The 27,562-nt window shown below is 34.2% G+C and overlaps 3 protein-coding genes across 7 annotated transcripts in view; 2 read left to right on the top strand and 1 right to left on the bottom strand.

Annotated features, from left to right (window-relative positions):
• Brf (Brf RNA polymerase III subunit) overlaps positions 1 to 17,564 on the bottom strand; it is a 31,692-nt gene extending 14,128 nt beyond the window's left edge. For both annotated transcript variants that reach the window (XM_073073950.1, XM_073073951.1), the window contains exons 1-3: positions 17,146 to 17,564; positions 16,194 to 16,418; positions 15,221 to 15,325 (exon numbers count right to left, since the gene is read on the bottom strand). In XM_073073950.1, coding sequence (XP_072930051.1) covers positions 15,221 to 15,325; positions 16,194 to 16,418; positions 17,146 to 17,359 — 544 coding nt within the window. In that variant the 5' untranslated portion in view covers positions 17,360 to 17,564. The remainder of the gene's footprint in view (positions 1 to 15,220; positions 15,326 to 16,193; positions 16,419 to 17,145) is intronic.
• lute (BTB/POZ domain containing protein 3 lute) lies at positions 1,868 to 14,422 on the top strand. Of its 4 annotated transcripts, XM_073073946.1 has the most exons (8): positions 1,868 to 2,169; positions 5,421 to 5,531; positions 10,017 to 10,180; positions 11,211 to 11,489; positions 11,702 to 11,849; positions 12,178 to 12,394; positions 12,963 to 13,328; positions 13,627 to 14,422. In XM_073073946.1, the coding sequence occupies exons 1-8, from the start codon at positions 2,063 to 2,065 to the stop codon at positions 14,119 to 14,121; spliced, it is 1,887 nt and encodes a 628-aa protein (XP_072930047.1). In that variant the 5' UTR covers positions 1,868 to 2,062; the 3' UTR covers positions 14,122 to 14,422. The 4 variants fall into 4 exon arrangements, with proteins under 4 accessions (XP_072930047.1, XP_072930049.1, XP_072930048.1 ...); XM_073073948.1 differs by lacking the exon at positions 5,421 to 5,531 and having other exon boundaries at positions 1,869 to 2,169; positions 10,034 to 10,180; XM_073073947.1 differs by lacking the exon at positions 5,421 to 5,531 and having other exon boundaries at positions 1,869 to 2,169.
• A 1,122-nt stretch (positions 17,565 to 18,686) lies between the features above and the next one.
• kay (transcription factor kayak) overlaps positions 18,687 to 27,562 on the top strand; it is a 51,474-nt gene continuing 42,598 nt past the window's right edge. Inside the window, exon 1 of the mRNA XM_073073942.1 lies at positions 18,687 to 19,183. Within this exon, the coding sequence (XP_072930043.1) occupies positions 19,052 to 19,183 (132 nt within the window). The 5' untranslated portion in view covers positions 18,687 to 19,051. The remainder of the gene's footprint in view (positions 19,184 to 27,562) is intronic.

The following is a 27,562-nucleotide window of genomic DNA, read 5'->3' as shown; positions in this document are numbered from 1 at the left end:
TGAACTTTACATAACACTATGTGTGTATCTTATTTTGCCGTATTTTTTTGCAGAAACATAGTCGCATAAAAATTAGAAAATTAGACGATTTACAAAACGACTAGAATTCACCGTGTTCGTGGCATTTTGTTGAGATAATAAAACTAAACTTTGTTTTTACCAGACCGCGGAGAGTAATGTTTTTCGAGCATATGTTTGCATGTATGTATGTATGTCTTATTTATGAAGCGTCCTACAGCCCTAACGCCTTAACCGATTTCAATATATAAGGTCCCGTTGAATTTTCTCAATTGTATGAGTGACGTAGGCTATGTTTTATCGCTGCCGGTTTTTGTTTTACCTATATGAATTGTATTTTTTTTTATTTTATGATTAGTTTTAGTTCAGTCTTACTATCAAATAATTTACATTTTTTTCTTGTAAGTTAATCCTAAAGACAACTAAATACTCAACAACGGCTATAAAATAATACTGATCAATTAAAATATCAAATTAACGTTTATGTTTTCGACAGAACACGTTTCACCTGAGAACCTAACAAAAGCGCGATACAAAGGCATCATATCTCGACACAAAGAGGAAAACACACTGCAGTTGAACCGATCCGCCGCTCCTGGCTCCAACCTACCCACCCCGCCTGCATGCTTATAGTCTATTTACCGGGCATAGCGCGTCACGCATGATAATGTCTTGATAATAGTGACGTGCTTTAAATACGAATCGATTTATGAGTATCGATGTTCCAAGTAAATGAAGGTAACATGTCGATAAAGTATAATCACAGGACAATTATTGTCAATTCCAATAGAGAAATGCGAGAATCCATAGTCCTAAAAGTATTGATGATTTTCGAACAAAACCTAAACCATAAAATTGAACTGAATATTTAGATTCTTCATAGGGGTAGACATACAAAATCGTTGTCACCGAAGATTTTGTCAAATTACATGCAGATATTTTTCCTTTAAAACACTCAAGCATGGACAACACCTCACAAAACTGAAATTCCTCTTCACCCATTATACAGTTTCTCTAGTCATTAAAATAATATCTGTTAAAAATACATTTATTAATAGAAGTAAACCTTTATTTATATGCAAACCAACAAAAAATTAAATCAATGGACCTAGGTCCTTTATTTTTATGACGATCCACGAAATATTTGCTAACGAAGAACAGATCGATTAAGTTCTATCATTGCCTAACAATACCATCACTACTATATTGACGAGCTCGACTCCACAGATGCATCGGCAGTGTGCGGGCAGAACAAAAAATTAAAACGTGATACCATCGAGGCCACTCAATATTTTTCGACACATCCAAATGCGGCCTGAATTTGTGCCTTGGACGTCCCATCCGCGTCATGTCTATTGTACTTGACGTATTTTGACGCAAACGGAGCTCCTTGCGTGACTCCATAAACAAATTTCAATGTTTACTGATTAGATGCAGTCGTTTGAGCTTTTAAATAGGTATTTGGTATTTTTAATAATCGGACAAAAGGAATTAGATGTGGTAGTAGATAAATTAAGCATCTATCTTTAAAATATTCCGGTAATAATAGCATAAGATCAAGTTTCATCTGAATCCTTAAATACATGCCGTTGATCGATCGCATTTATGTTTTTATTTAACAGGCTCTGTTTGTTTATTCATTGATATTGTAGTCTCTTAATAAATATTTTTTCTAAAGAAAACGACGACCAAATCCACAAAAATGGTGACAAATGAAAAATTTGAGAAAAAACAGGGAAAGGACGTGACCGACAAGATGACAGTGTAATCTGTGCGATTGTTTGTGATAAGGAGTGACATCACGAACTTTCTCGATAGAGCGTGGTGTGGAGACAGGTGTCCCTCGCGCCGGCCTTGCGCAAGAGTCGATCGCGGCGCCAGAGAGATCGGACCTGCGCCTGGCAGTCACTTAAGCGCATTGGCGCGCGCGCATGGATCCCAAAACATTAACTTTGTAATTTCTATCCACAACTTTATCGTGATATGTGAAGTGCTCTGTTTATCCCGGAGATGTTCCTAGATTCCCCGCGTGTGAGGGAATGAAATGAAGGGGAGGGCCACGCGAGCTCCAATCAAACTTACTGTGCTGGTGGGAAAGATATTGCTGTGCTGGATCTTCACCAAAGCCGACCTGGTCTCCTTCGTCTACCGGTTGGTTTCTTTAGGCGTACGCTTAATTTACACGAGCCATATTTTTATTGATTATTTTTGTTCGGAATTATTCTACTAAATTTAATTACTTAAGTAACTTAACTTATTGCTTAAGTATGATAATCAAAATGTCAAATGTGAAAAAAAATGATAGCAGAAACAATAACTGTTGAATAAAATTTATTTATGTATTTTAAACAATAAAATAACTACGAATGAATACTAATAACAACTTGATATAAAAGAAAAAACACCTGAGAAACTAATTTTGTCAGACAGATTATTTTTCGTATCATAAAGATCAAAACATGTATTTAACCCACAAAGATAAACTCGCAAAATGGTAAAATCATTCATAACGGTACGAATATTATCGTGAAATAAAGCTGAGAAGTGAGAATTAAATTACTGCTTTGAAAATAATTTATAAGAAATTAATAACACATAATAAAAATATTTTAAACATATAACAAATATTGAACATAGATAATTATAATAAAATAAAAAAAACCCGAAGTTTAAAAATATAGCCTGTCACACCCACAATTTAGACTAATCTAACTATATCAGCTCAAAGTATTAAAATCATTTAAGCTGTTTGGGCTGCAGGGCGTGCCAAACAATGACACAACAAATACATACCCTCGGAAGACATTACACTCCACAGTCCGGCAAAATAATAATTTTGATATAAATAATCGTAGAAACCATCATATGTGAAGGTGGTAGAACCCTTTGTGGTTCGACTCCGGCGGCACCACCGCCACACCTATTTCTGCCTAATAACAGCAGTGTTACGCGCTGCTGTGTTCCGTTTTAAAGGGTGTGGTAAAGGAGACATACTTTTCCGAGGCGTTCCAGCTTAGTCCTCAGGGGTAGCAGCGCATCTGTGGCCGACCTCAGGTAGGAATATCTAATCCTATCTGGGGTTGATTACAGATGTCCACGGGCGGCAGTAGCCACTTACCATCAGGTGGACTGCATGCTCGTCTGCTACTCCTATATTATAAAAAAAAAGAAACCTATAACGAAACAAAGCTAAATGGATCAGATTCATTAAAAGACCAATCTCTTTTTATGGATGTCAGGACTCTAAATTCAACAATAACATATATAGCTAAACTCTAAGCAGACAGATAGATATAGTATTATATTTTGTTAGTTCCAATACCGGCACGACTGCCTAAAACCTACCTAATGTATATTTGGGCATAAAATTGATGTGGCGTATGCCAGTCTGGTCCAAGCTTATGCAGACCCCCGACCTTACCTACACTCTGGCTTACGACTTTACTAGAATCGTTCAAAGCTTTCATATATTTAGAGATCATTGAAAATAAGAAGTATTACACCTATCATTGTCGTAGCAACAACTTAGGTATGGGTGTTCAAAAAAGATAATTATGATTTTATGATAAACATTTTATAGAATACACGTAACTATTTACACCTACAAATATATGTCACAGGCTTATGACAAAATCGGGCATTTGACCGAAAACTCGAAAGTCATCAAAAATGATAAGTAGGAAAATTAAAATACATTGAATTTACCATACGAGTACGTGGTTGAATTCCATGTGCTCATCGTTCCTCTTACCTTCACTTCCACATAATAGAGATAGGTCCGTACTTGCAAGTCCAGGGGGGTTACTACCATCTCTTCTAACAATATTATTTTTATCATAGTTTTACTTTTTTTGCAGGAAATTTAACTTTTAAGGCAAAATATGACAATTTCATTTGGTTTTATACAATGGATAAGCGAAAAATTAAAAAGAGTTTAAGTTTGTTCATCTGTGTATGACGGATTATTTTACTGTTTTAAGGAGGAAAGAAAACTTTCCTGAACTATGATGGTTTTTAAAAGATGGTGGTACGCCCTCCAGGTCTTTGGTTATATGACTGGATTTTTAATTAATGAAAATATCTAATAAATTTTGACATAAGCTTTTTGAATATATGCTTAGCCTTTAGGTCGCATTCCGAATATTACAACAAGTTTGTGACATAAACCTACAAATATTTCATTAATATTGTAACACATAATTATTTACACTAACTCGTAATAGTGAACAAGGCCGTCAAAATATGTTTTTACAAAGAGCAGATCAATGTGGCGTATTAGCCACCATGACATTTAATTATGATACTAAAAGGATTAAAAAGAATTTTTGAAACCAGTTTAATCCAGGGCCAAGTAAGCGCTCTAGAAAATCCATTGCATCTTAACGTTGGTACCAGGGGGCCAACTACCTACCATCTTTTAAAAATCATCATAGTTAAGGAAAGTTTTAATTTAATATTGCATCAACATTCTTTTGTTTCGTACCACGACCTCCTTAACACAGTTTTGTTTTATTCCTGCCGAGTGAAATAAAAGAATGAGTAATTTGTCTATTCCTTATCCAAGAGGAAAGGAGACATCGAAACTAGTGTCAACTCTTTCGTACCACGGTCTTGATTGTGTTCCGTCATACGCAGTTGAATAAACTTAAACCCTTATTCATTTTTCGCTTAACCATTGTATAGTTATATTTTGCTTAGAAAGTTAAATTTCCTGCAAAAAAAAGAATGAATTTCGACCGACAAAATACAAAACTGCTTACTGTTATATTATAAAAACAATCTTACTTTAACGAGGTCGTGGCACGAAATTGTTTTAAGAGATGATAGTAACCCCCCAGGTCAATGTTTGTATATGACATTTCAGGGTCTTTGACTCTGAAGGCTCCACCGCCGCACATATTTCTGCCTCATATCGTCATCTTATGTTATGTTATGTTAAGAGCTGATATAATTTGTTGCTGACCTCGAGTGAGACATTTCTCCTGGGTTGATAGTAGTACGCCTAGAAATCGCGAAGACTGCTTTTACTAAGTTATAGAGTGTAGAAATTAGGAAAACCATCTCTGTATCCAAAAGTGTCCATTGAAAGTCGTTAAATTAGGGTGGCGTTAGTGCAGCACGTAATTCCTTGTACCTACGTCAATTTTATTAAAAATATAAATAAATTATTAAAATTATCAATTCGGCGCACTTTACTCTGTCAACAATTCCTGCTAAGTTCATTATTTACTCTTTTGTAACACTAGCATCATTTTTGAATGTTTTCTAACTGTTGTTTACTGTTTACTGCTGGACACTTTTTCAACAGATCCCCAACATGAGATGGTTCTCCTTACCTCAACCCTTCATGTATTAGGGAGATATTGAAATGACGCTCGATTTTTTCTTAAACACCTTTCAAGGCGTCTGATCGAGTGCACCCACGACCAGAGGGCTGGCGCTTACCTCGGGCAAAGAATTAGCTTTGCTATTCAGCGAGGTAATGTCGCCAGCGTTTTGGAGACTCTTCCAAGGTACAGCAATTTGGATGAAGCTTATTATATTTAATTATTTTATTATAAGTATTTTTTTAAAGCCTGTTTCATATATTATTTTAGTACTTTTTTATTATTTTAATGTTGTAAATAATTAAATGTAAATTGCAAATAATATAAATATTATATATTTCAAAAGTAAAAAAAATAATTAAATGAATAGAATTCATCTACTTCGATCGATGTTCATCAATGTAATAAACAATAAAGGAAGGGTCATTTTACGTCTGGGTGGCCTTTTGCCTCAAAGGCCATAGCGTGACGCTAACTGTGGCAAATTACTATCGCCTCCGAATCTGTTCGTGGTCAATTGAATACTAGAGGCTCGATTTTTCCTTTTATGTATTTTTTCCAATAATAAATATTTGGATACATGGTAATTAATTGCATCTCTACCATTGTACTACAACCATGCTAACAGTGTCATTCATTGCTAAACATGTCTTCTTATGTTATCAATGAACATGACATTGTGTATTGTTAAATAATAGAGAAAATATTGTATAAACGTTTTTTAAACACCATTAACAAAGTTAATCCATTAGTTTGCCGGACAGGCCTCCTTTCAGAGTGAGAGGGGCCTCAGCCATAGATCTCACACATCTTTGAGATTTATTTAATAACTTGAGAAACTTTTTTTTAAATAGCTATCAACTCCTAGGTTTTATTACGATGTTTCTTTTTTCGCCGTTATAGCAAATTAATGTCCAATATGCACATAGTATGCACATAACATTAAAATCAGTTCGTGGCTGGGATTCGCACCTCAAACTTCCCTATTTTGAGACCGGGTTTCAAACAATAAGCCATCGCTGCTGTAAGTAGCCGCATTAAAATCAAATAATTAAGAGAGTAATATATATATTGAATTATTTATATAAATAATTATTAGGTAGGTATAGAGAATAATGCTATTCATATATTTATTAATTCTTATTTCATAATGTTTGTATCGTAAATTTTTTATTACATCTCATTAGAATAACGCAAAAATAATGTAAATGCTTTATAAACACATCACCGTTATATTTATATAACAGTTTGAAACGGGAAAACATTGACATGTTAATTTTATTTGATTAGTCAAGAAAGGAAATTAAAAAAAGTAAATAAACCTACTTCCAAATACTTTTTAGGGTTCCGTACCTACCCAAAGGGTAGAGACAGAACCCTATTACTAAGCCTCCGCAGTATGTCAAAAACAAGCTTTTCAATAACGTCGTTTTACGTATTCATCTTAGAAAATCCGTGCATTTGATACCAATATCATTGAGGTGCAAACAAAATAATCGGTCCGCCATATTGGATTAATAATGACGTCATTTTAATCCAATTCTGCGTTGATATCAAACCAAACGTGTGAATAGGATACTAGGAAGTGGACCAAAACTTGTAATATTTGACCTTCACATACATACGAACTAACAAAGTAAATGAAATAAAAGCATGTAAAATTTGGTTAAGAATTTAAGACTGATATTAAAAAAGGTCGAAAGTCACTAGCAATAGGTATAGCAAGAATATCATACCAATTAAACATCAGTATGTTTATAATGTCAAATGCATCTCAAAAAAGTCTCAATCATCCAAAATCTATATTTAAAGAAACCTGTAAGTTTTTTATACACATAATCCAGTTTCTTTCGTTTTATTGCACAACAAGTTACATAACGACGACCGGTTATAAACGACACAATTGTATATAAGTACGAGATTTTAAAATGTCTGCATTGTTGAATAAACGGCTCCACATAAACCTTATTCTTAGGGTTCCGTGCCCAAAGGATAAAACCGCGACCCTAATGCTAAGCTATCGCTGTCTGTCAGGCTCTATCTCTTTGAACATAGGAAATCAACTAAAAAGTAGATAGATTGTTTTATACTTTTTAGTTGATTTTATCAAAAAAGCGTGTTTTTTAGTTTTTTAACTATATTTATTTTATTAATTTTTAGTATTTGTTGTTATAGCGACCACCATTATGCATCCTCTGTAAAAAAAACTATTACGCTTTAAGAGATAAAGTCCTGTGACACACGAATATACAGCGGAGTTTCGTTTTACCCTTTTAGTACGGAATCCTAAAAATCATTCTACAAGAGGGCACTATAGATATGTTTCAGAACATTTGAGTTACAGGGAAAAAACATTATTATTCAAAACTAAAAATCACGTTATAACAGTTATTGAAACTAAAAAACAATAATTGTTGCAGTAATTTTGCCATGAACTTTCTATAAGGCGCTCGAACAATCTCTCCTCAAAAATCGTTAATCCTGAGGATGTTGATAAGGACAATGGTACAAAATTATTAAAATCGTGTATTGTCATCGGTTTTTGATAATTCTTCAAAATTTTGAATTAAACTTAACGTTCAAAGTGGATAGAATTCGGGTTCATAGATTCCGTTACATAGTTACATACATACATACAACCCAAAAAAATAAAAAATATATAAAAATAAAAAAGTTAAAATTAAAAAGCGGTCCCCATAAATACAAAGAACCGATACTTTTGGCATTTTTCGTTATATCTATTGCATCGTAAATAGGAAACATTTATACATAAAACTTAAAATATTTCCCTGCGCTGTCGGGTAAAAATAAAGTAAAATGGTGGTACGGATCTCTCCGTGTGCTCGTTCGACTCGCACTTGAACAATTTTTTGTTATTTCACACTAGCGGTGTCGCAAATTTTATGTTATAAGCTGTAAAATTCGGATACACGAGTCACCAGCTCTATTCTGTTCTCTTGTTTGCGCTGCCAAGTGTGACATAATGTTTATATAAAATAATATATAGGTATTATGGGCAACCTTTTGAAAGTTGCCGGACAAATTAAAGGATATTAATGAAGTCGAAGTCCTTGAATTCGAGCTGCCCTCGGACCGGGCAAAACCCGAAACTGTTTTGAATCCAGAATTTAGCCACCAAGTAAACACGTAAAGAGCCGCATTCGAAGCCAATGAAAGAAACATTTGGCCCGCTGGCCGGCAATTGCAATCTGTATATAGGAAATATTGGGTCCCCAAACTAATTTGAGTCTTAGAAGCCTTGCTACGTTTTTCGGTTTTGGATAGATCTCCTGCCGAGGTAATATTAAACGTACAGTAACAATATTTTCAACAATATTGATAGTATTTATCTGTCTTGGGATTTAGAAACATGGGCCATGGACATAGATATTACGAGGTCCCATGGATTTGATGCAAATAGTCACTAGAATAGTAACAATGAAAAAAAATCTAAATAACTTAACCGTCAGAGCCACACTGTACCGACACTGAGGATGCACTTGAAAATGTACGATAATGCAATCTCTCTAGCAGATCTTATCATAAGTGTACATTGATTGCAGTTAAAAATAAGGCAACACGAGTGCTATGGAGATAACGCTGAACACATGGCATTGGTATTGCCTAAAACTATATAAAGAATTCTATTATCTATCTATTATTTTTTGTCGGCAGAAGATCGTCGTTAACCCATCGCTTTCCTACTGCTAGACACGGGCCTACTCACAAAGTGAACAGGACTTAGGTCATAGACCACCACGCTGGTCAAGTGCGGATTAGTGGACTTTACACAACATGAGATTTTTTTTTAAAGAATCCAAGTTACAAATTTTCCTTACGATATATTTTTATAATCTATACCTATATACATATAAAAGAAAGTCCAAAATCGTGTTAGTTACACCATTAATAATTCAAGAACGGCTGAACCAATTCTCAAGATGTTCGTGTTGTTGGATTCATTTCTTTCTGGATTCGTAGAATTCGTAGGACTTTGTAGAATAATTATTAAACATTTGAAAAATGAAATAAAATTAAGGACTGAAAAAAATGGCGACTTTTATCGGGAACTATTTTGGTGAAATGTTTACACATGAATATACTCAACTATAACTTGGGCTTAACCACGGGGTACAGATAAATAATCGCTTACAAAGAATTATAATTTCATCATATTAGGTGATACGAAGTTCACCGGGTCATCTAACATAAAATAATATAAAAAAATACTTTTATTTTGATAAGTGCTTTACAGTACATATCTAAATCTATCATAATATAATTGCGACAATTAATTCAGTCTCATTACTGCACGTAAGTGGAACACATGTCGCTTAATAATGTGCCATGTCAAGGCAAGTCCTAAAGGGAATAAAGGCAATAAACAAATTAAGAAACCCATATCATGAGGATTTTTTTTATAATAATGAAGTAGCAAAACGAGCATATCATCCACCTGATGGTAAGTCGCTACTGCCGCTCATGGACGTCTGTAATCAACCCCAGATAGGATGATATATTCCTACCTGAGGCCACACATGTGCCGCTATTCCTGAGGACTAAGCTGAACGCCTCGGAAATGTACATCTGTACCTATTACATAGTATGTCCTAAAGATAAATAGATGTCCTAAAGATAAATACCTAACAATAATATTTCAATTGTTTTCAGTATACTTTGTTATGCAGTTCACGCCCGGTCATCGATGCATAGCAGCGTGGACTTCTTTGAAAGCCTTATTGATGAGGATGGCCGCTTCTCAGAGCTGAATTGTCAAGAGCCCGCCAGCCGCGTGCGCCCTCGCGGGAATCACCGGCCGCGACCCTTGCCACGAGGTGAGAATCCTACCTATATACAATGTAGTGTATCTAAAAATACCACCTTTGGTGGATGCGGCCGTAACGGCTAATTTTAGAAGCCAACAGATTTCAATAGGCAAATTATTATGGATGAAAATGTCCATGCTGTGCAATTATTAGTTAGTTGTAAAACAGATAAATAATTTAAAGTTTTTATCAGTATTTTGCCAGATGGCTGGACTAGGAGCGTGATCAAGCGTTGATCAAAGGGTATAAAATTTATAAAATGAATTTTGAATATTTTCCCAAATATTTTTATTTTACTTGTTTAGTTTTATGCCAACTAGTAATTTGCTAACTCTGTACTTAAAAATAATTAGGAAGACGTGGGAATAATACTTCATAGCGTGCCCTCAAATATTTTTGTTGAGATTAAACTTAGGATAAACCTAATCAAAGCTTTATGGTATGAACCTTATGGGTAAGCTTTGAAATTTTATCAAAAGACATCATGAATAATCACTATATAATTTACATTTACCGTTAATCCCGAAACATAATTTAATTAAAATGTTCATAACGTAAAACATTTAATACCGTTTTCTGAACGCAATGACATTTGTGTTCGCCCTCCTCCGACCGGACGAACGCGAGACAGAAAGAGCACGGCCGCCAAAACAAGATGGCTGACTGACGTCATTTAAAGTTGTTCTCGTTTCAGATGTTTGGTCAATAAAGTATTAAAAATAAGTGGTGGTCAATTCAATATGTCCAATTTATGTTCTAGAATAGTTTCTAAACCTCCTAAAAGGTTACAGGATAGTAGGGACAGTATGTCCGTGGCACAAACAAATGCTTGGATGAACGGTGAGCTTCGTCTTTGTAAATATTGATTAATTCCGAGGTCCACTATAATTAAACTGGAATTTTTGTACGTAGATCTCAAAAAACTGGTTTTTAGGAATTTTCGTAAATGTAACCAGTGTCTGTTCCATGTTGGTGGTGATAAGATGTCGAATTGTTAAGTGAAATGTAAATAATTTGACACGATCATATTGTTTTCCAGCTGAAAATATTAATAATGGTGGGCTGTCGTTGTCGCCGCCTCACACGATTTCACAAAGAGAAACAGGGACACAGGTGTCGCAGTGTTACAGTGGGCCCCCATCCCCTTGCGGCTCGAGCAGCTCGGCGCCTTCGCCCACAGTGTCCCCCGTGCCGCCGCCGGGCACTGCCACCCTGGATCCCAACTGGCAAGCCACTAAACCCACAGTCCGAGAGAGGAATGCTGCTATGTTCAACAATCAGCTGATGGCCGACATCACATTCATAGTTGGAAGTCCAGGTACTAAACATATTGAATAATAAAAACAATAACAATTAAACAATAACAACACTATGTTCCAAACACTACATGTAACAACTGTCACTTTTAGTTTAGTGTTTCTAAAAATAAATGTACCTTGTTCAATACATTTATTACCAACATGTCCTTGTGCAAAATTAAAAACTTTAACTGCATTGATAATTCTTAAGTATTTATATTTAATTTTTCAGGACACACACAAGTTATCCCCGCTCACAAGTATGTGTTGGCGACTGGCAGCTCAGTATTTTATGCAATGTTCTATGGAGGTTTAGCTGAATGCAAGCAGGAGATTGAAGTGCCTGATGTGGAACCTTCAGCCTTCCTTACATTGTTAAAGTAAGAAAATACTGAATCTATATATTTTAACATTTAGTACAAATTATTACACTATCATTACTATCAATTACCCATTTCAAAAGGACTTTCAGAACAGATTTCAAGCAGGTGCAAGAAAATTGTATACAACAATGATGTGTGCATATTTTCTCAACTTTTTTGTTTGACCCAGTTATTCTGAGGTTGGTTACATTTTAGTTGTTTACCTTGAGAACCAAGTTGAAATGCCGCATACAATTAAATCAATCAGAAAAATTTACTGATAGATGACCTTTAGATTATTCATGCAAAATTCACATGAAATAACACAAAATAAATTATTTTTCAGGTATTTATACTGTGATGAAATTCAATTGGAAGCCGACACAGTGCTGTCAACTCTTTATGTGGCGAAGAAATATATTGTGCCACATCTAGCACGATCCTGTGTCAACTATCTTGAAACTAGTCTTACTGCAAAAAACGCTTGCTTGCTGCTAAGCCAATCCCGTTTATTTGAAGAGCCAGAGTTAATGCAACGTTGCTGGGAAGTGATTGATGCGCAGGTATGTGTGTCAACAGAAAACCTAGCAACTATATGCCTTGAACCATCCTCATCCTACAGTAGTCTCGTAATGGAACTGTCAGACACATCGAGCAGAAATTTCTCAAGTCCAGATTGTAAAGATATATCTAGTGAGAATCTCTCAAATTATTGTAACTAACTAATGTTCCTTAGATACATAACATTAACTCATATTATATTTATGTGTATGTATTACAAATATTATGTATTAATTGTATTACAAATTCTCAAGTTTTGGTTGTGATTTAGGCTAAGAACTAAATATTCACTTTACTCATTCCAATCTCTTCATTCCATTGCCACAAAATGTGAATCTAGTCAATGCAATAAAGAAAACAATAACTTGAACCCTGATAATAGTTTATAGAAGTTAACTGCAATACACTTTGTGTAGTAGAGTTATTTGCATGTATAGTGTGAAGCATGTACTGGTTGTCTATACGTTTTTGTAACATTATTAATTGAGAGATCTGAATAAACAATGATCAAATTGTATTGCAGTTTTAATTCACCTCACACCTTTAGTAACAAGAGTTATTTTATTATAGGCTGAAATGGCACTCACATCTGAAGGATTTGTTGATATTGATGTATCAACACTTGAATCAGTATTGGCAAGAGAAACTCTAAATTGCAAGGAAATCAATCTCTTTGAAGCTGCATTAGCCTGGGCACAAGCAGAGTGTTTACGTAGAGATATAGAGCCCACACCGTCAAACAAAAGGGCTATGCTAGGCAGCACAATATATCTCATTAGATTTCCAACCATGACATTAGAAGAGTTTGCCAACAGTGCTGCACAACTTGGTATCTTAACCCCTCAAGAGACAATAGACATATTTTTACATTTCACTGCCTCTAGCAAACCTCTACTGTCATACCCTGTCAAGGCCAGAGCTGGATTGAAAGCTCAGGTAAGAATAGTACATTACAATACGAGGACGAAAAATTTTTTTCTGACAAGTGTGAGTTTGCAGGCCGAGCCGCAGGCGAGGACTGCAATCACACGAGTCAGAAAATCATTTTTCGTCCGCGTGTTGTATAAAATTTTATATTACGGGGTCGGAAATGGGGGTTTTGCGCACGCGAAGCGTGCGTAAAACGTCCATTTACGCACGCCGTGATATAAACTTATTTCATTGTGACATTATATCACTATGTTTTGAATATATGAATATGTCTGGTATTAATTTTTAATATTTTGAATTACAGATTTGCCACAGATTCCAATCCTGTGCATATAGAAGCAACCAGTGGAGATACCGTGGACGCTGTGATTCCATACAATTTTGTGTCGATAAAAGAATATTTGTTGTCGGATTTGGATTGTACGGATCATCAAATGGAGCAGCTGATTACAATGTCAAGATTGAACTGAAACGCTTAGGAAGGGTGTTGGCAGAGAATAACACAAAATTCTTTTCAGATGGATCAAGTAACACCTTCCATGTTTACTTTGAAAACCCAATACAAATTGAACCAGAATGCTTTTACACTGCCTCTGCAATCTTGGATGGAAGTGAATTAAGCTACTTCGGACAAGAAGGCTTAAGTGAAGTGTATATGGGAACAGTGACCTTCCAGTTTCATTGTTCGTCTGAAAGTACGAACGGTACAGGCGTTCAAGGTGGGCAAATACCTGAACTGATTTATTATGGCCCTACTGTAAATACTTCAATGGGCAACCCAAATACTAATGAGGACTGACAATTGAGGAGATGACGTCCCATATATTGCTACTGTGTCGCTACACATATATGCTTATGATACTGATATTTAGAACCTAACAAAACTTAGAGATATCTCTAATATTTGAAACTTTACCATTCCCATGATAAATTATTATGTTGAATATGAGAAATCCTGTGAATATTGTTAAACTTGATAAAAGTTAAGTACCTTGAAGAATGTGATATGGGTGTTGTATAAAGCTCTCTATAAATTCATAGATTGTAGGATGAGATACATTATAAATAAAAATCCTTTAAAATAAATATAAAAGCGTGAATTTCATTTTTTTATTTATTACCACTATGATGATAAAACGTTAAAAATGAAACTTCAATAGATAGGTAATATGTAGGCAGCCAAGCAACTCAGACAAAAAAATATTTTTCAGTTACATCATAAATAGCTATTTTCTAATTTAAAAGTTATAAGTAGAAAAATCTTGTTATTAATGATAATATATGAAACAATTGTTCCAATACTCCTTGCAGTCTGACAAATTACCTATTACAATATGTCTATTGTATTAAGACTTCTGTGTTGACCTTTGTTTTGTCGACTTTGCAAATTCTACGCATTTTCAGATTAGTACTAGTATATTTTAGCTAGATATTAAAAATGTAGTTAAAGTATGAAGCTACCATAGCACCATCGTAGGTACTGTATTTAGACTTGAAGTATGACTAAAGTAACAATTATTGTATGTACCAATTTTCACAGCATTGGTGATACACTCAATATAGGAAATCTGTCATATTTTGGTCTTTAAACTGCAAGCTAGTTTACTTCTTTATTATTTAAAAAAATATAGAATCAGTATGCTTCCACCAAGGACTTGCACCTGCCTATTTCTAATGTGCCTTTGGTGGGTGTGGGTGCCAGCTATATTACATATGAGCATCTTAGTCCTCATGAGTGAATGCATCTGTAACTACTTTCAGAACCACTGCTATATATGGAGTTACATAAAAGTCTATTTACCAGACTGCAAAACATAACATGATATGTTACTGACTTGTAATTATGAGTTTAATAAAACAATATTCATTTATATAGTCTTATAAAAATATGCACTTACCTGTGGGAGGAATGTTGATGCAGAGTGCTCGGGACAATCTGTAATATGCTCTACCAAGTTGGTAGCAACAAATTTGCTGAGCATCACTGATGTCAATCAGAAGGTCTGAAGAGCCAGATAAGAAAATTAACTTCAATCACAATACAATATACATAATATTGTCTATAATCATTGTAATGATCATCATCTTAAATATAAAATTCTCGTGTCATGTTAGTTACCATACTCCTCCGAAACGGCTTTACCGATTTTCACCAAATTTTATATGCATATTCAGTAGGTCTGAGAATCGGCTATTATCTATTTTTCATACCCTTACTGATAAGGGTTGTTCACCCTAACATTTTTTTATTTATATGGCAACACAACGTTTTCTGGGTCAGCTAGTAGATATATAAATTACACCTGCATGGCAGAGCAGTCATTATAATGATCTGACAATGGGTTATGGCTTTAATCTTAAGCAAGACATATCCAAACAATGAATTTAGAATTTAAATGTCTGGTAGTTTGTGTATTTGTCTTTGTGAGTCCATGGATACAAAATAAATCATTGTTTGAGGCTATGAGTGTAGAAACCGCTAAATTAAACTTTCAATAACTATATTAACCGTTAATACTGCAAAATACTATGGCATGTAAGATGAGCTTATCCACCTGAAGTAATAATAAAATTAATGGTCCCGAGAGAATGTTTAGAAAAATGGTACAGTTTCAAAAAATTTACAGAGTACAGTGTCATTCATTCATTTGCACGCAAGTTCCAGGAGCTCCTGCTGGGAGGTCAGTGCATAAAAGGACCCTTATTTGAGATATATTTGTTACATATAACTTTAAACTTGCTAAATAATGCACCTACATAAACAGGTGTTTACAAATATTTTTCTTAATAAACAAAAGCCTTTTACACTTCTGAGCAGATCGTAAAGAATATTAAAATGAAAATATATAGAAATTTGGGTAAAAAGGATACGTGCTGTGCCTTCAGTTCTGCATGTCATATACACACAGGCTGCTTGAGTAAGGCTTGCAGGTCGTCCAATAGTAAGATGTCTCGACAGTGCCATCTTGAAGAAGTTGCAAGCGATGTCAATACACTGCTGATTCAGCCGCAACTGCTGGCAGAGTGTTGTGATGCCATCTCTTGCCTTCCTCAATGTCATCTCTCTGGATTCCAGACCAATTCCGACATTGAAAGCTGAAACGACATTCACAAATTGATTCCTTTCATTAGAATAATATGCAACAGGTATTCAGGATACATATTGTCTTTTTGACTTAAATTTTTATCTATTTACATCGGCAAAAAAGTAATTAAAACGTAATATTGTAAGTTCCCATTATTACATAATAATGTCTTAATTAATCTCAAAATGATGGGTGATTTCTTTATTTTTTCTAATTTACTTTAAGTTGATTAGTCGACAGCAGTGGCAAGCTATTTCTTATATGTTAACAGACTTCAGAAGATTTCCAACCAATTTTTGTGTAATTTTAATTTTGCAGTCCACCTTGAGTGGCTACTACTGCCAATGGACATGGATTCCTACCCGTGTACGACCACAGTCAATTCCTATGCCTCAGGACTTAGTATGAATGCCTCAGAAAATCCCTTACCACACTCTTCAAACCAGAACACAGCAATGCTTAATACTACTGGTACTGACTGTGTCAAACCACAAAGGTTCACCTTCTGCTTTTTATTACAGTGTACAGCCTAAAAATTCAACTTGATTTTAATTTATCGTAACTTATTCAGGTGAACTAATAAAAATAAATAATTGGCGACGATTAATTTAGAACCTCACAATACAAAAAAGGTTATAACAAAAATATCCTTTACTACCTAACTTCTCAGTCTTTGTGTAATGACAAAATAAGGGCGAATAAACAACACTTTTTTTACTCGTTACAATGCCTCTTACCTCTGCCGAAACCAGATGCGCCGCCTTTAGACTCCGAAGACACGAACTGTCCGATGGCCGATGCACCTCCGTGCGCATTCTCTTGAAACTCGATCTCAGCGACTATTAAATTGTCCTCCAACACAGAACCACAGTTTGTACACACCGCATCACCTCTCGATGGGTCCACTTCGATCTCAGATGAGCCACAATGCTTACAATTTTTTCCTGACATGTTTCAAAACTTTTACAAACAAAACCTCTTTATTAACCTAAATTAAGTAGTTTTTTTAATAAATATGGAAAAAATGTCTAAGTTTTATCACTAGAAGCACCAAATTTTACTACTTTTGTAATATTTATCATTGAAATACAAACGTAAATTACAAGCACGGCAGCTAATTCAATACATTGGATAGACAGCTGTGGTTCGTCGCGACTTGACATTGACATTAATCGTCACATGAAGTTGACATTTGTATAGTCGTTCAAGAAGAAATGTTAAAATATATGTTGTTAATGTAATGTTGCATTTCTCTCGATTATTAATAATATAAAATAATTTTTAAATGAAGTATTTTGTGTTTTGTTCAGATTTTAATATAAATTTTACTTTAAATAGATGTTAAAGTCAGTAAATTTTCAAATATTGGGTTAATTACCTCGAGATATTATATTAAATATGTAAGAAGAAGCGAACAAGAGATGAACTAAAAACAAATTTGGTCGACAATAGTTATAAACCATTAATAGATCAAATTAATATCGCCAGTCGATCAACCTATTGTTAACCATGAATTAATATAAATAATAATGTAATGATATGCAGTAAAATGTATTTCCCGGCTGATCAAATGTGATTTGTGATTGTAATACTAAACCAAATCAAGTCATGAGATATAAATACAAATAAGTAACTTAGTAACTTAACATAATAAGTATAGCAAGAGTAGCAGACGAGCCTGCAGTCCACCCAATGGTAAATGACTATTGCCGCCCGTCGACATAATAAATCAACCCAATATACAAACGATTATTTAAATTGAGGTGGACCACAGATCCCTTGCTACCCCTGAGGACTAAATTGGAAGCCTCGGAAACATATCTCCCTTATCACACAGATTTTACACTCTTGAAGCCTGAAGACACTGTAGCATCACTGTTAATAGGCAGAAATTGCTGTGGCCTATGATCGATCGATTGATTATAATCGATGATATAATCACATGCGATTGTATTGGTCATTATAGTCTGTATAACTAATGCGTACAAACAAAGCAAAAGGCAAAATGAAAGATCATATTTATATATTTGATAAGTAAAATGTTATTAATCTGAGATTTAAGTATATTTAAAATATATAAACAACATCTATAAAAAAAAGTTTGTTGTAAGTGGAGTACAATAAACAGGCGAATAAGCGCGAAGAGTTCTGAGATATATCTATCTCTTTCAATCACTCAAGAATTTTCAATTCGAGTGACGTCAATCGCATATTTAATTCTCATTGGTGGAATATCGCGTCATACCGCTATTATTAGACGGTGAGATCACCCTTCAAATTGCTTAAGCTGAAGTAGGATAGCATAATAGAAAAGTATGATGATACGAAATAAAAGTGGGCGGTTAAGACATTTCGTAATAACAAAGTAAGAAATTCTCAGGAGAAGGGCATCCCCAAAGCGAGGCCGACGTCATCGTGCAAACTGCACTGATGAGTGATGAGTCATCATTGTTGTGATCTCGTTCGCTCCTAATTTCTTTGACGCGCTTTTTATTTTGATGTGGTACTGTCATCAATGAACTGTCAGATAGTTGTACTTATCTCAGTGTTCGATAGATAATACGTAGTGGTAATAGTTTACGCTCCTTGAAACAATTACGTAAATCTGGACCTGTTGTGTTAGCGTGTTGAGAACTTGAACTGATGACGATGAAGCTTGAAATAAGTGATAGCCAGTCCAACCACTCGGACTTCTCCTGCGATAGCCAATCATCGCAGGGGTCCTCCACAAACGAGTTCGTATCATCGATGCCTACCTCGAGATCATTACTAACGGTAAGTTTCCTACAGGTTCTTGACACTTCCTTGACTCCTAGTAACTTGTCGATTCGAACCAATTTTCGTCGTATGCGCAATCGACGGACAATAACAGGAAATGGATTGAAGTATGTACAACTTGGAACCAGATTACAGTGAAGTATTTACGGAAACTAATTCTCATATAAAACGAATTTCAGTGTAACCAAGACTATTTACCTGGTTCCTTAAATAACTACACACTATGCCTATTTACAGAAAGTTTACTAAACACATAACATGTTTATTAATTTGTTACTTTATAAATTTGTTAATTTATTAAATATTGCTTTAAAATTAATGAAAATAAAAATAATATTAGATCATAGAAATCAATATCTCTTCAAATAGATGTTTACATTGAGTAAGTTTGATAAGTAAAAGGATCTATTTTCAACTATGATTTTTCACATCACCTAATCAATTTTTATGTTTACTTGATATTTAAATGAAAAATATATTTTATACAATTCAGTTTATTAATAAAATTTGAAAGAAATAAATGAAATCCTTGTAATTACCAAAAATTTACATTTACAAATAATCTCACAATATAATAATCGTCTCCATTATTACTTCATTGCCACTGTCAAATTAATTTAACAGAAAGTATAGTAATGAAGATGTTTAGTTTTCAAAACTTGACCAATATTTTCTACTAGATCTTTCTGTTTAAGACTGATTTTTTTTCAAAATGTGCAAAACCAGATCTTCGAAAAGTCTGGTATTGGTAATTCACTATGGTGACGGCTTATAATAATTATTTCCCTACTTTCATCCATGTCCATATCGCATACTTTACTACTTTATGAGTTATATAGGGTATTTGTTAAAAAACTGAATCACTTACTTATTTATATTTTTACCAAAGTTTAACTTTATACAAAAGTTTATAAAAAAATATTTATTAAACATTTTTGTATATATTTCCTATCTTATCTGAGGTTACCATTATGTACATATTGGTGGTGACCACTTAACGTCAGGTGGAGTTCATAAAAAGGATAAAACACTCATATATAGCTATATGATAACGAGTGCCAATATGTCTAGTTCCTTTATCGTTACCTTGTGCAAAACTGATATAATTCTAGTAATGTGATAACGTTAAACTGAACACATATCACCTGATAACATAGATATGGTGTTCTCCATTAGTAATATTTCCTAGAAATTGTCGCTTATGTCATCAGATATAAGCTTGATTGTATTCTTGAAACATGTTTTAAACAGAAAAAATATTTTTTTATTGTTAAATAATGATAAAGATTGTGTTACGTATGAGGTAAAACAGTGCTTTATTAATTGTATTGAACTACTAGTGGCCATTGCAGCTCATAAAGGTCAATAAACATGAACAATAAAATATTATGTGTCATTTATATGCTGTAGAAGAAAATGAAAATAATTTATATAATTTATTCAATATGTTGCTAAACTTGATGTCTTTCCAGGAGTTGATCAAAGGCACATTAATGCCTTTATTCATATTACAACATCCATAATAGGATCTTTATTATCACACCCTTAAAAGTAGAATAAAGTAGAACTACTGTAATAATTTAAATAAGAATTAGGTGTGGGGGTAGTGCCACCATAGTCTAGCTATTCATTTTAAAACTCCTGTTTATAATATTAGCTTGTAGTCAAACCTTGAATGAATTTATTTATTTAACTTAATTCAAAAATAGCAAGCAGTCAGTTTTTGAAGGTGGTAGAACCCTTTGTGGTTCGACTCCGGCGGCACCACCGCCCCACCTATTTCTACCTAATAACTGCAGTGTTAGGTGCTGCTGTGTTCCGGTTTGAAGGGTGTGGTAAGGGAGAAAGACTTTTCCGAGGCATTCCAGCTTAGTCCTCAGGGGTAGCGGCGCATCTGTGGCCGACCTCAGGTAGGAATATCTAATCCTATCTGGGGTTTATTACAGATGTCCATGGGCGGCAGTAGCCACTTACCATCAGGTGGACTGCATGCTCGTCTGCTACTCTTATATTATAAAAAAAAAAAAAGTCTATGTCTTATAATATTTGAATATCTTGTTATTAAGTATTATAGTTTTATTGCTTGTTAACATTATTGTTTCCAATAAATTAGTAAATACATCATGTTTATTTGTAATTTATTCTAAGAAATAAATGTATATTATTATTAACAGACATAAAAGGGTAAAAGACATAATAATATAGTTTTTTCTGCAAAGTAGTCATATTGTGACTGCAATGCTTATATAAGGTTGGAAAGGGGGAATCTGGGTGGAATGACTTAGCATGATATATTACATGAATTAATTGACATTTGTAAATGTTTTACAGGAAAATGGTACTTGTTTGGGGTTGGGAAGTTTTACACGTTAGGTTATATGACTTGCAAGTTTTCAGAAATATTTCCTTTCCGTTCAATGAATGAATGATATTTTAATTATTATTGTGATTTTATGTTCATGTGACTATTATTAATTATAATGCAGCAAATGTGATGTACGAATATGATCGTAAATGCATTATAAAGATAAAGATAAAGATAAAGATAAAGATAAAGATAATAAATATATTATGTTTAGTTGGATTGGATTATAAATAAAACTATAAAAGTAGGGATAATACATTTGTGACCGAACTGCCAATGGTGTCTAGGGTTGAATACAGATGTTCAAGAGTGGTGTTGGCCATTTTTCGTCAGGTGGATTGCACCCTCGTTAGCTACTTGAGCTACTTCTGTTTCGTAAAAAAGGAAAATAGTTACAATTAGAATATGGTAGATATATAATGGATAAGAAGTTATATGAATTGCCCACGTGTGACTTGAATTTGAACATGAAGGTTCTGTCCCACCAAATATTCCATTTTTAATTGCCGTATTTGTTATTACAGAAGTTATAAAAATACTTGTATTATAAAAACATTGACTATGTTACTGTCAAAGTCCAAAATATGGCAAGTCCTGGAATTACCAGTTTTACCTGAAATCTACCAATGTCATTTGGTAAAGTTACTAACCAACGTCAGTTGATAAATTAGGGATTTATTAAAAAAAGAGGGGCTTGTGCCAGAACAGTTTTGATAACTGTTTTGTTTTTGTAATGATATTTGGTAAATGTTGGTTTTGAAAATAAACAAAGAGTACTTTGAGAACTCCATGACAGACTGACAGATAGACATCAGAACTCTAGTAATAGGTTCCCGTCTGTACCTTTGACTTCAGAACCCTAAAAAACAACTATAACCTTCCTTGCCTTTTGTTAACTTTTGATCACAAGTACATTCAGTTATTGAACAAAACATTGTATGTTATTATAATATCAGCTACAAGCCTGTACAGATGTTTTTGTTCAAAGAAACACGTGTGCTATACATATACGCAAATATACCATTGATATCAAAATTAATTTACACAACCTCTGTTGTTTTGGCTTATGGTTTTCCTTAGGGACGTACGACAAGGCAATGTTAACATATAAATGTTTAATTAATTTATTGTTAAGTATAGAATAATAGAACGATATGTGGCTAATTTCATAGATTATCGTCATCTTATATATAAAATTCTCGTGTCACAATGTTAGTTACCGTACTCCGCCGAAACGGCTTTACCGATTTTCACCAAATTTTATATGCATATTCAGTAGGTCTGAGAATCGGCTACTATCTATTTTTCATACCCCTAACTGATAAGGGTAGTTCACCCTTAATATTTTTTTATTTATATGGCAACACTGAACATATAAATAAAGTGTGAAAAAAAAAATTGATTATGAAGTACTTAGTACCAATATATTTGAAAATTTTGACCCAATAAAAGATTACTTAGCGTGGCAGTTCATGGAGTGTATACAGTTTTTTGCTTGTGGTTTTTGTAGCAACAAATTATACTTTAATGTTTTGTTAGTTGTATTCGGATCGTCGGTCCAATGTATTTATGTAGACATTAGGTTCATTATTTTATAAAAAAAAACCCTTTAAAAAACATACAACCTAATATTTATATTTTTATAATGTGATTGCTATCAAAATAGAACCTTAATTATTAAACGTTCGTACAATTCGTATATTATATTGTTTAATTTTTTTATAAGATTTAGCAATTGACTATGCACTTCATCAAAACGCTATATCTAAACGCAAGACTTGTATCATGCTAGAAATAAGAAAAAAAATCGTTGAGTGATTTTTAAACGTATGACTTTTAAAAGAAGAGCTAGGTTTAAGCATAAAAACAATAGGCAAATTAACCTTTGAAAAGAACAAAGAAACATCAATAAAATATTGTTTATGATGATTTTATGAATAAAGACGTTTCCCTGTCACAGCTTACAAATAAAATATTGTGAGAAAATAAGAAGGCCAAGTCTACCAAGACCTTGGTCGGTTTTTCGCTAACTATAAATAGTCGAAATAACTGCTTACTGAGAAAAACCTCTTTAAATTTTTTATCGAATCATATTATGGCACGGAACCAAAAATTCGGTATAGTCATCTATTTGCTAGTTAGGTAACGTATATTTTATTTTATACGTAAAATTCTCGTGTCACAATGTTAGTTACCGTACTCCTCCGAAACAGCTTTACCGATTTTCACCAAATTTTGTATGCATATTCAGTAGGTCTGAGAATCGGCTACTATCTGTTTTTCATACCCCTAAGTGATAAGGGTTGTTCACCCTTAACATTTTTTTATTTATATGGCAACACAACGTTTACCGGGTCAGCTAGTTTATGTTATAAAAGTAATTTGAAGTTTTTTAACGAGCTTCTTTTGAACTTGCCGTGTTAGTATGTGCAGATCAAATTTTGTAACTAAATTTTAAACCAGTTCACCCTAACGGATTAAGCAGAAATTTTGATACATCTTTGGTTTGTACAGAAATACATAAATAACTGTGTGAATCCTATCATATGGATCACATGGAAGTACCTTTACCACCAGATTCAGACCAGAACACAGCAGCGCTGTAAAGTCAGGAATGTGTGGTGGTAGTGGTGACTGCGCCGATTTTACCCAACCTTTATGCAACAGAAGATAACTTTACAAGAAATGTCCAAGTCAAGCATAGGTATTTTTACATCGAAGCATTTAAGGCCTCAGGAATCGAACTACTCATAACAAATTTCATCAATCGTTTAAAATATAAAAAAACGAGTACGGTCTCGTTGAACGACAGTCAACAATTTTATAAGCGTGTATGTGTACTGTGTACATGACACTACGTGGTAATTTACACAGCCCGTGTAAATAATGCTAGACCGGTCGTTGGTTTAATTTTGCACGGTTTCACACTTTTCTAGAGCTAGAGAATAAGGTTAATTTTTTTGTTCTGTTATATCTTTTACCTTCAAAATGATGCCCAAAAATACCTTAATGTGTTTTGACTGTAATTGTGCGTAAGTATGGATTTTCGAATACCGCAATGACGGGTGATATACCTACCTACTTTTCGGGTTTTCCTTTTAGTAAATTGTACACGTAAATCAGCACAAATAAATGAAAATTAAAGGTAAATTATTGAAGCAAATTATGTTTATTTGTGTGATATCAAAATATGCAACAACAGTACCTTATAACGGTTATAAAATTGTCTATATGTGTGAGGCTCCAGATCTCATACACAGACTAGTACATAAACGAAAAGGCTTCTTAATTCACTATTACTTTATATCTGCTCAGGAATTGACACCTACCTCGTAACAGCAGCGTTAAATGCTGTTTTGTTCTGGTTTGAAGGGTGTGGTAAGGTAGACGTACTTTTCCGAGGCGTTCCGGCTTAGTCCTAAGGAGTAGTGGCGCATCCGTGGCCAAACTCAGGTAGGAATATCTAATCATATCTGCAGTTGATTACAGATTACACTTACCATCAGGTGGACTGAATGCTGGTCTGCTACTCATATGTAATAAAAAAAATGAACTCGGGACTTTCATGACAGGCCGGGTTATCACCCTGTAAGACGATTCGTGTACATTGTACAATACCACTGTAGGCTGATCAGTGGCGTGATGTTTTCAGTGCGCGGGCGCAGGTCGAGTTTTCCAAGAAGCTGACGTCACCACGCTAGCCGTACCGTTAATCGTAGCTCGCGTTTTCCTCAATCACAACTACAGTTTAATACTCAGAACTTTCACTTTAGATTTAAAGTAGGTATAGTTAGAAATTACAGAAACCTGTAAACGACCCACTGCCCCATTGAAGTATTAGAGCTGAAATGGTTTTTTGGGTATTTTATATACACTGGCCTCATGGTTATTTTAAACTGAACAATAATTATAATGAGAACTTCATACATAGATTTAAATATTTGCAATTTAGATATACAATGATTTTTAACAGATTTGTCGCCATAAATTTCTCAAAATTGAAATAATCATAAAATACACTACTGAACAAACCATATAAATTTTTAATGGACTCGATAAAGTAACGTTTAGTCTCGAAATGTACGTAAGAAGGAAAGAAAGAAAAACGAAAAAATAACTAGTTTATATCGTCTGGTATCCTAGCATTATTGCTAACTTGGAAAATGGTATAAAAACTACACTTATTTTTATTAACGTGGCTTATAAAAAATGACCATGATAAAAATGTGTTTCCAAGTTACACTACACAGGATAACTTTAAGAAATGTTTTAAAATTATATTTTTACTTCTGAATTTTAATTCCAAATGTGTTTTACTAAACCGATCAATTGGACCACTTATATTATATTATCATACCAAAAAATTGTAAGTTACTGAATTTATTTTGTAGTAACGTGTAAGTACTGTAGTAATACTACAATCCAGGCGAAAAAATTAACGAAAATATCGGAAGGAAATATAAGAGGCAAAATTCTATCATTTTAGGCGGTGCGAAATACCCTTACGATATTTAAATCATTAATGCCTAGGTATATATAGATAGGTATATATTTATACATTTGATATGAATTTAAAGTAGCCTTGCAACCATGACTGTCATTTTTGTAGTGGTGTAATAATGATCTTGTGTTGCTAATGAAATTTTACACTTTTTTTTATAGTTCTTTTTTTTATAGTATATGAGTAGCAGACGAGCATGCAGTCCACCTGATGGTAAGTGGCTACTGCCGCCCATGGACATCTGTAATCAACCTCAGATAGGATTAGATATTCCTACCTGAGGTCGGCCACAGATGCGCCGCTACCCCTGAGGACTAAGCTGGAACGCCTCGGAAAAGTATGTCTCCCTTACCACACCCTTCAAACCGGAACACAGCAGCGCCTAACACTGCTATTATTAGGTAGAAATAGGTGTGGCGGTGGTGCCGCCGGAGTCGAACCACAAAGGGTTCTACCACCTTCAACTGTTTCGCTGTCTTTAATCATAAACCCATTAACGACCCGATAGAAAATGTATTTTCGCAGAATCAAAGGAGCCCTTAAGGGCGAACAACTGTACACACCATTCGACAATATTGTGGTTTTCCATAAATCCCCAAAAATCAAATGGAAAACGACCCCAGATTACCAGCTAGAAGGCTTTCTACCATCATGCTAATAGGCATATTATGTCATAGTCTCTAAAATAAAAGAATATTAAGTATAAAGTAAATTCGTTGGTTATAGTTAATACTCTGACCTTCATAATAATTAACTGAGCAAAGATTACGATTATGAGGCGTGCAATAGTTAAAAGTATCTTATAAGCGTTCGTTTACATAACGTGGGTCATAGAGAGAAACCATGCTGTCTGGTCATACGTGAGACACTGCAGGCATTTGTATTGATTTACTATCGAGACTAGGGTGACCAGGCTTCGGCATGTTTAAGCCGGTTTGGCTTTACTATTTTTTTATATAATATAGGGGCATACAATCCACTTGATAGTATGTGGCCAGTGCCGCCCATGGACATCTGTATTCAACCCCAAATAAGATTAGTTTCCTACCTGAAGTCGGCCACTGATGTGCCGTTACCCCCCAGGACTAAGTTGGAATGCCTCAGAAAGGTATGTCTTCTTTACCACCTTTACAAATTGTATTCTAATGAATCACGAGGTTGCGAGAGGTGTTTGGAGACTTATTTGCCTTGGCCGCAAGCCCGATTACCTGCTCATATAAATATACGGCCGCACTGATACGTTGATAACAAAACAAACATGTCCGCCTAAAGCAAAATGTTTGGCAACCCTAATCATGACTGAAACATTACGTCACCCTTTATCATTGATCAAAGCTTTAGCAGGAAATCTGAAAATTATCGCTTACAATTGTAGGTACATTACGTTTTTTCTTTGTTTATCTCCAATAATAGGAATTAGATATTTTCTTTATATTCCCCAATTTTCCGTAGGTGATATGGATCAGTATCATTGAAAGTATGCTTGGTTTGTTTAGGAAAAAATCATACG

The sequence above is a fragment of the Epargyreus clarus genome, unplaced genomic scaffold (assembly GCF_041222505.1).
Source record: "Epargyreus clarus isolate Ecla_fem2 unplaced genomic scaffold, WU_Ecla_fem_2.2 ptg000006l, whole genome shotgun sequence".
Taxonomy (NCBI): domain Eukaryota; kingdom Metazoa; phylum Arthropoda; class Insecta; order Lepidoptera; family Hesperiidae; genus Epargyreus; species Epargyreus clarus.
This window is presented reverse-complemented; position numbering and strand designations above follow the sequence as displayed.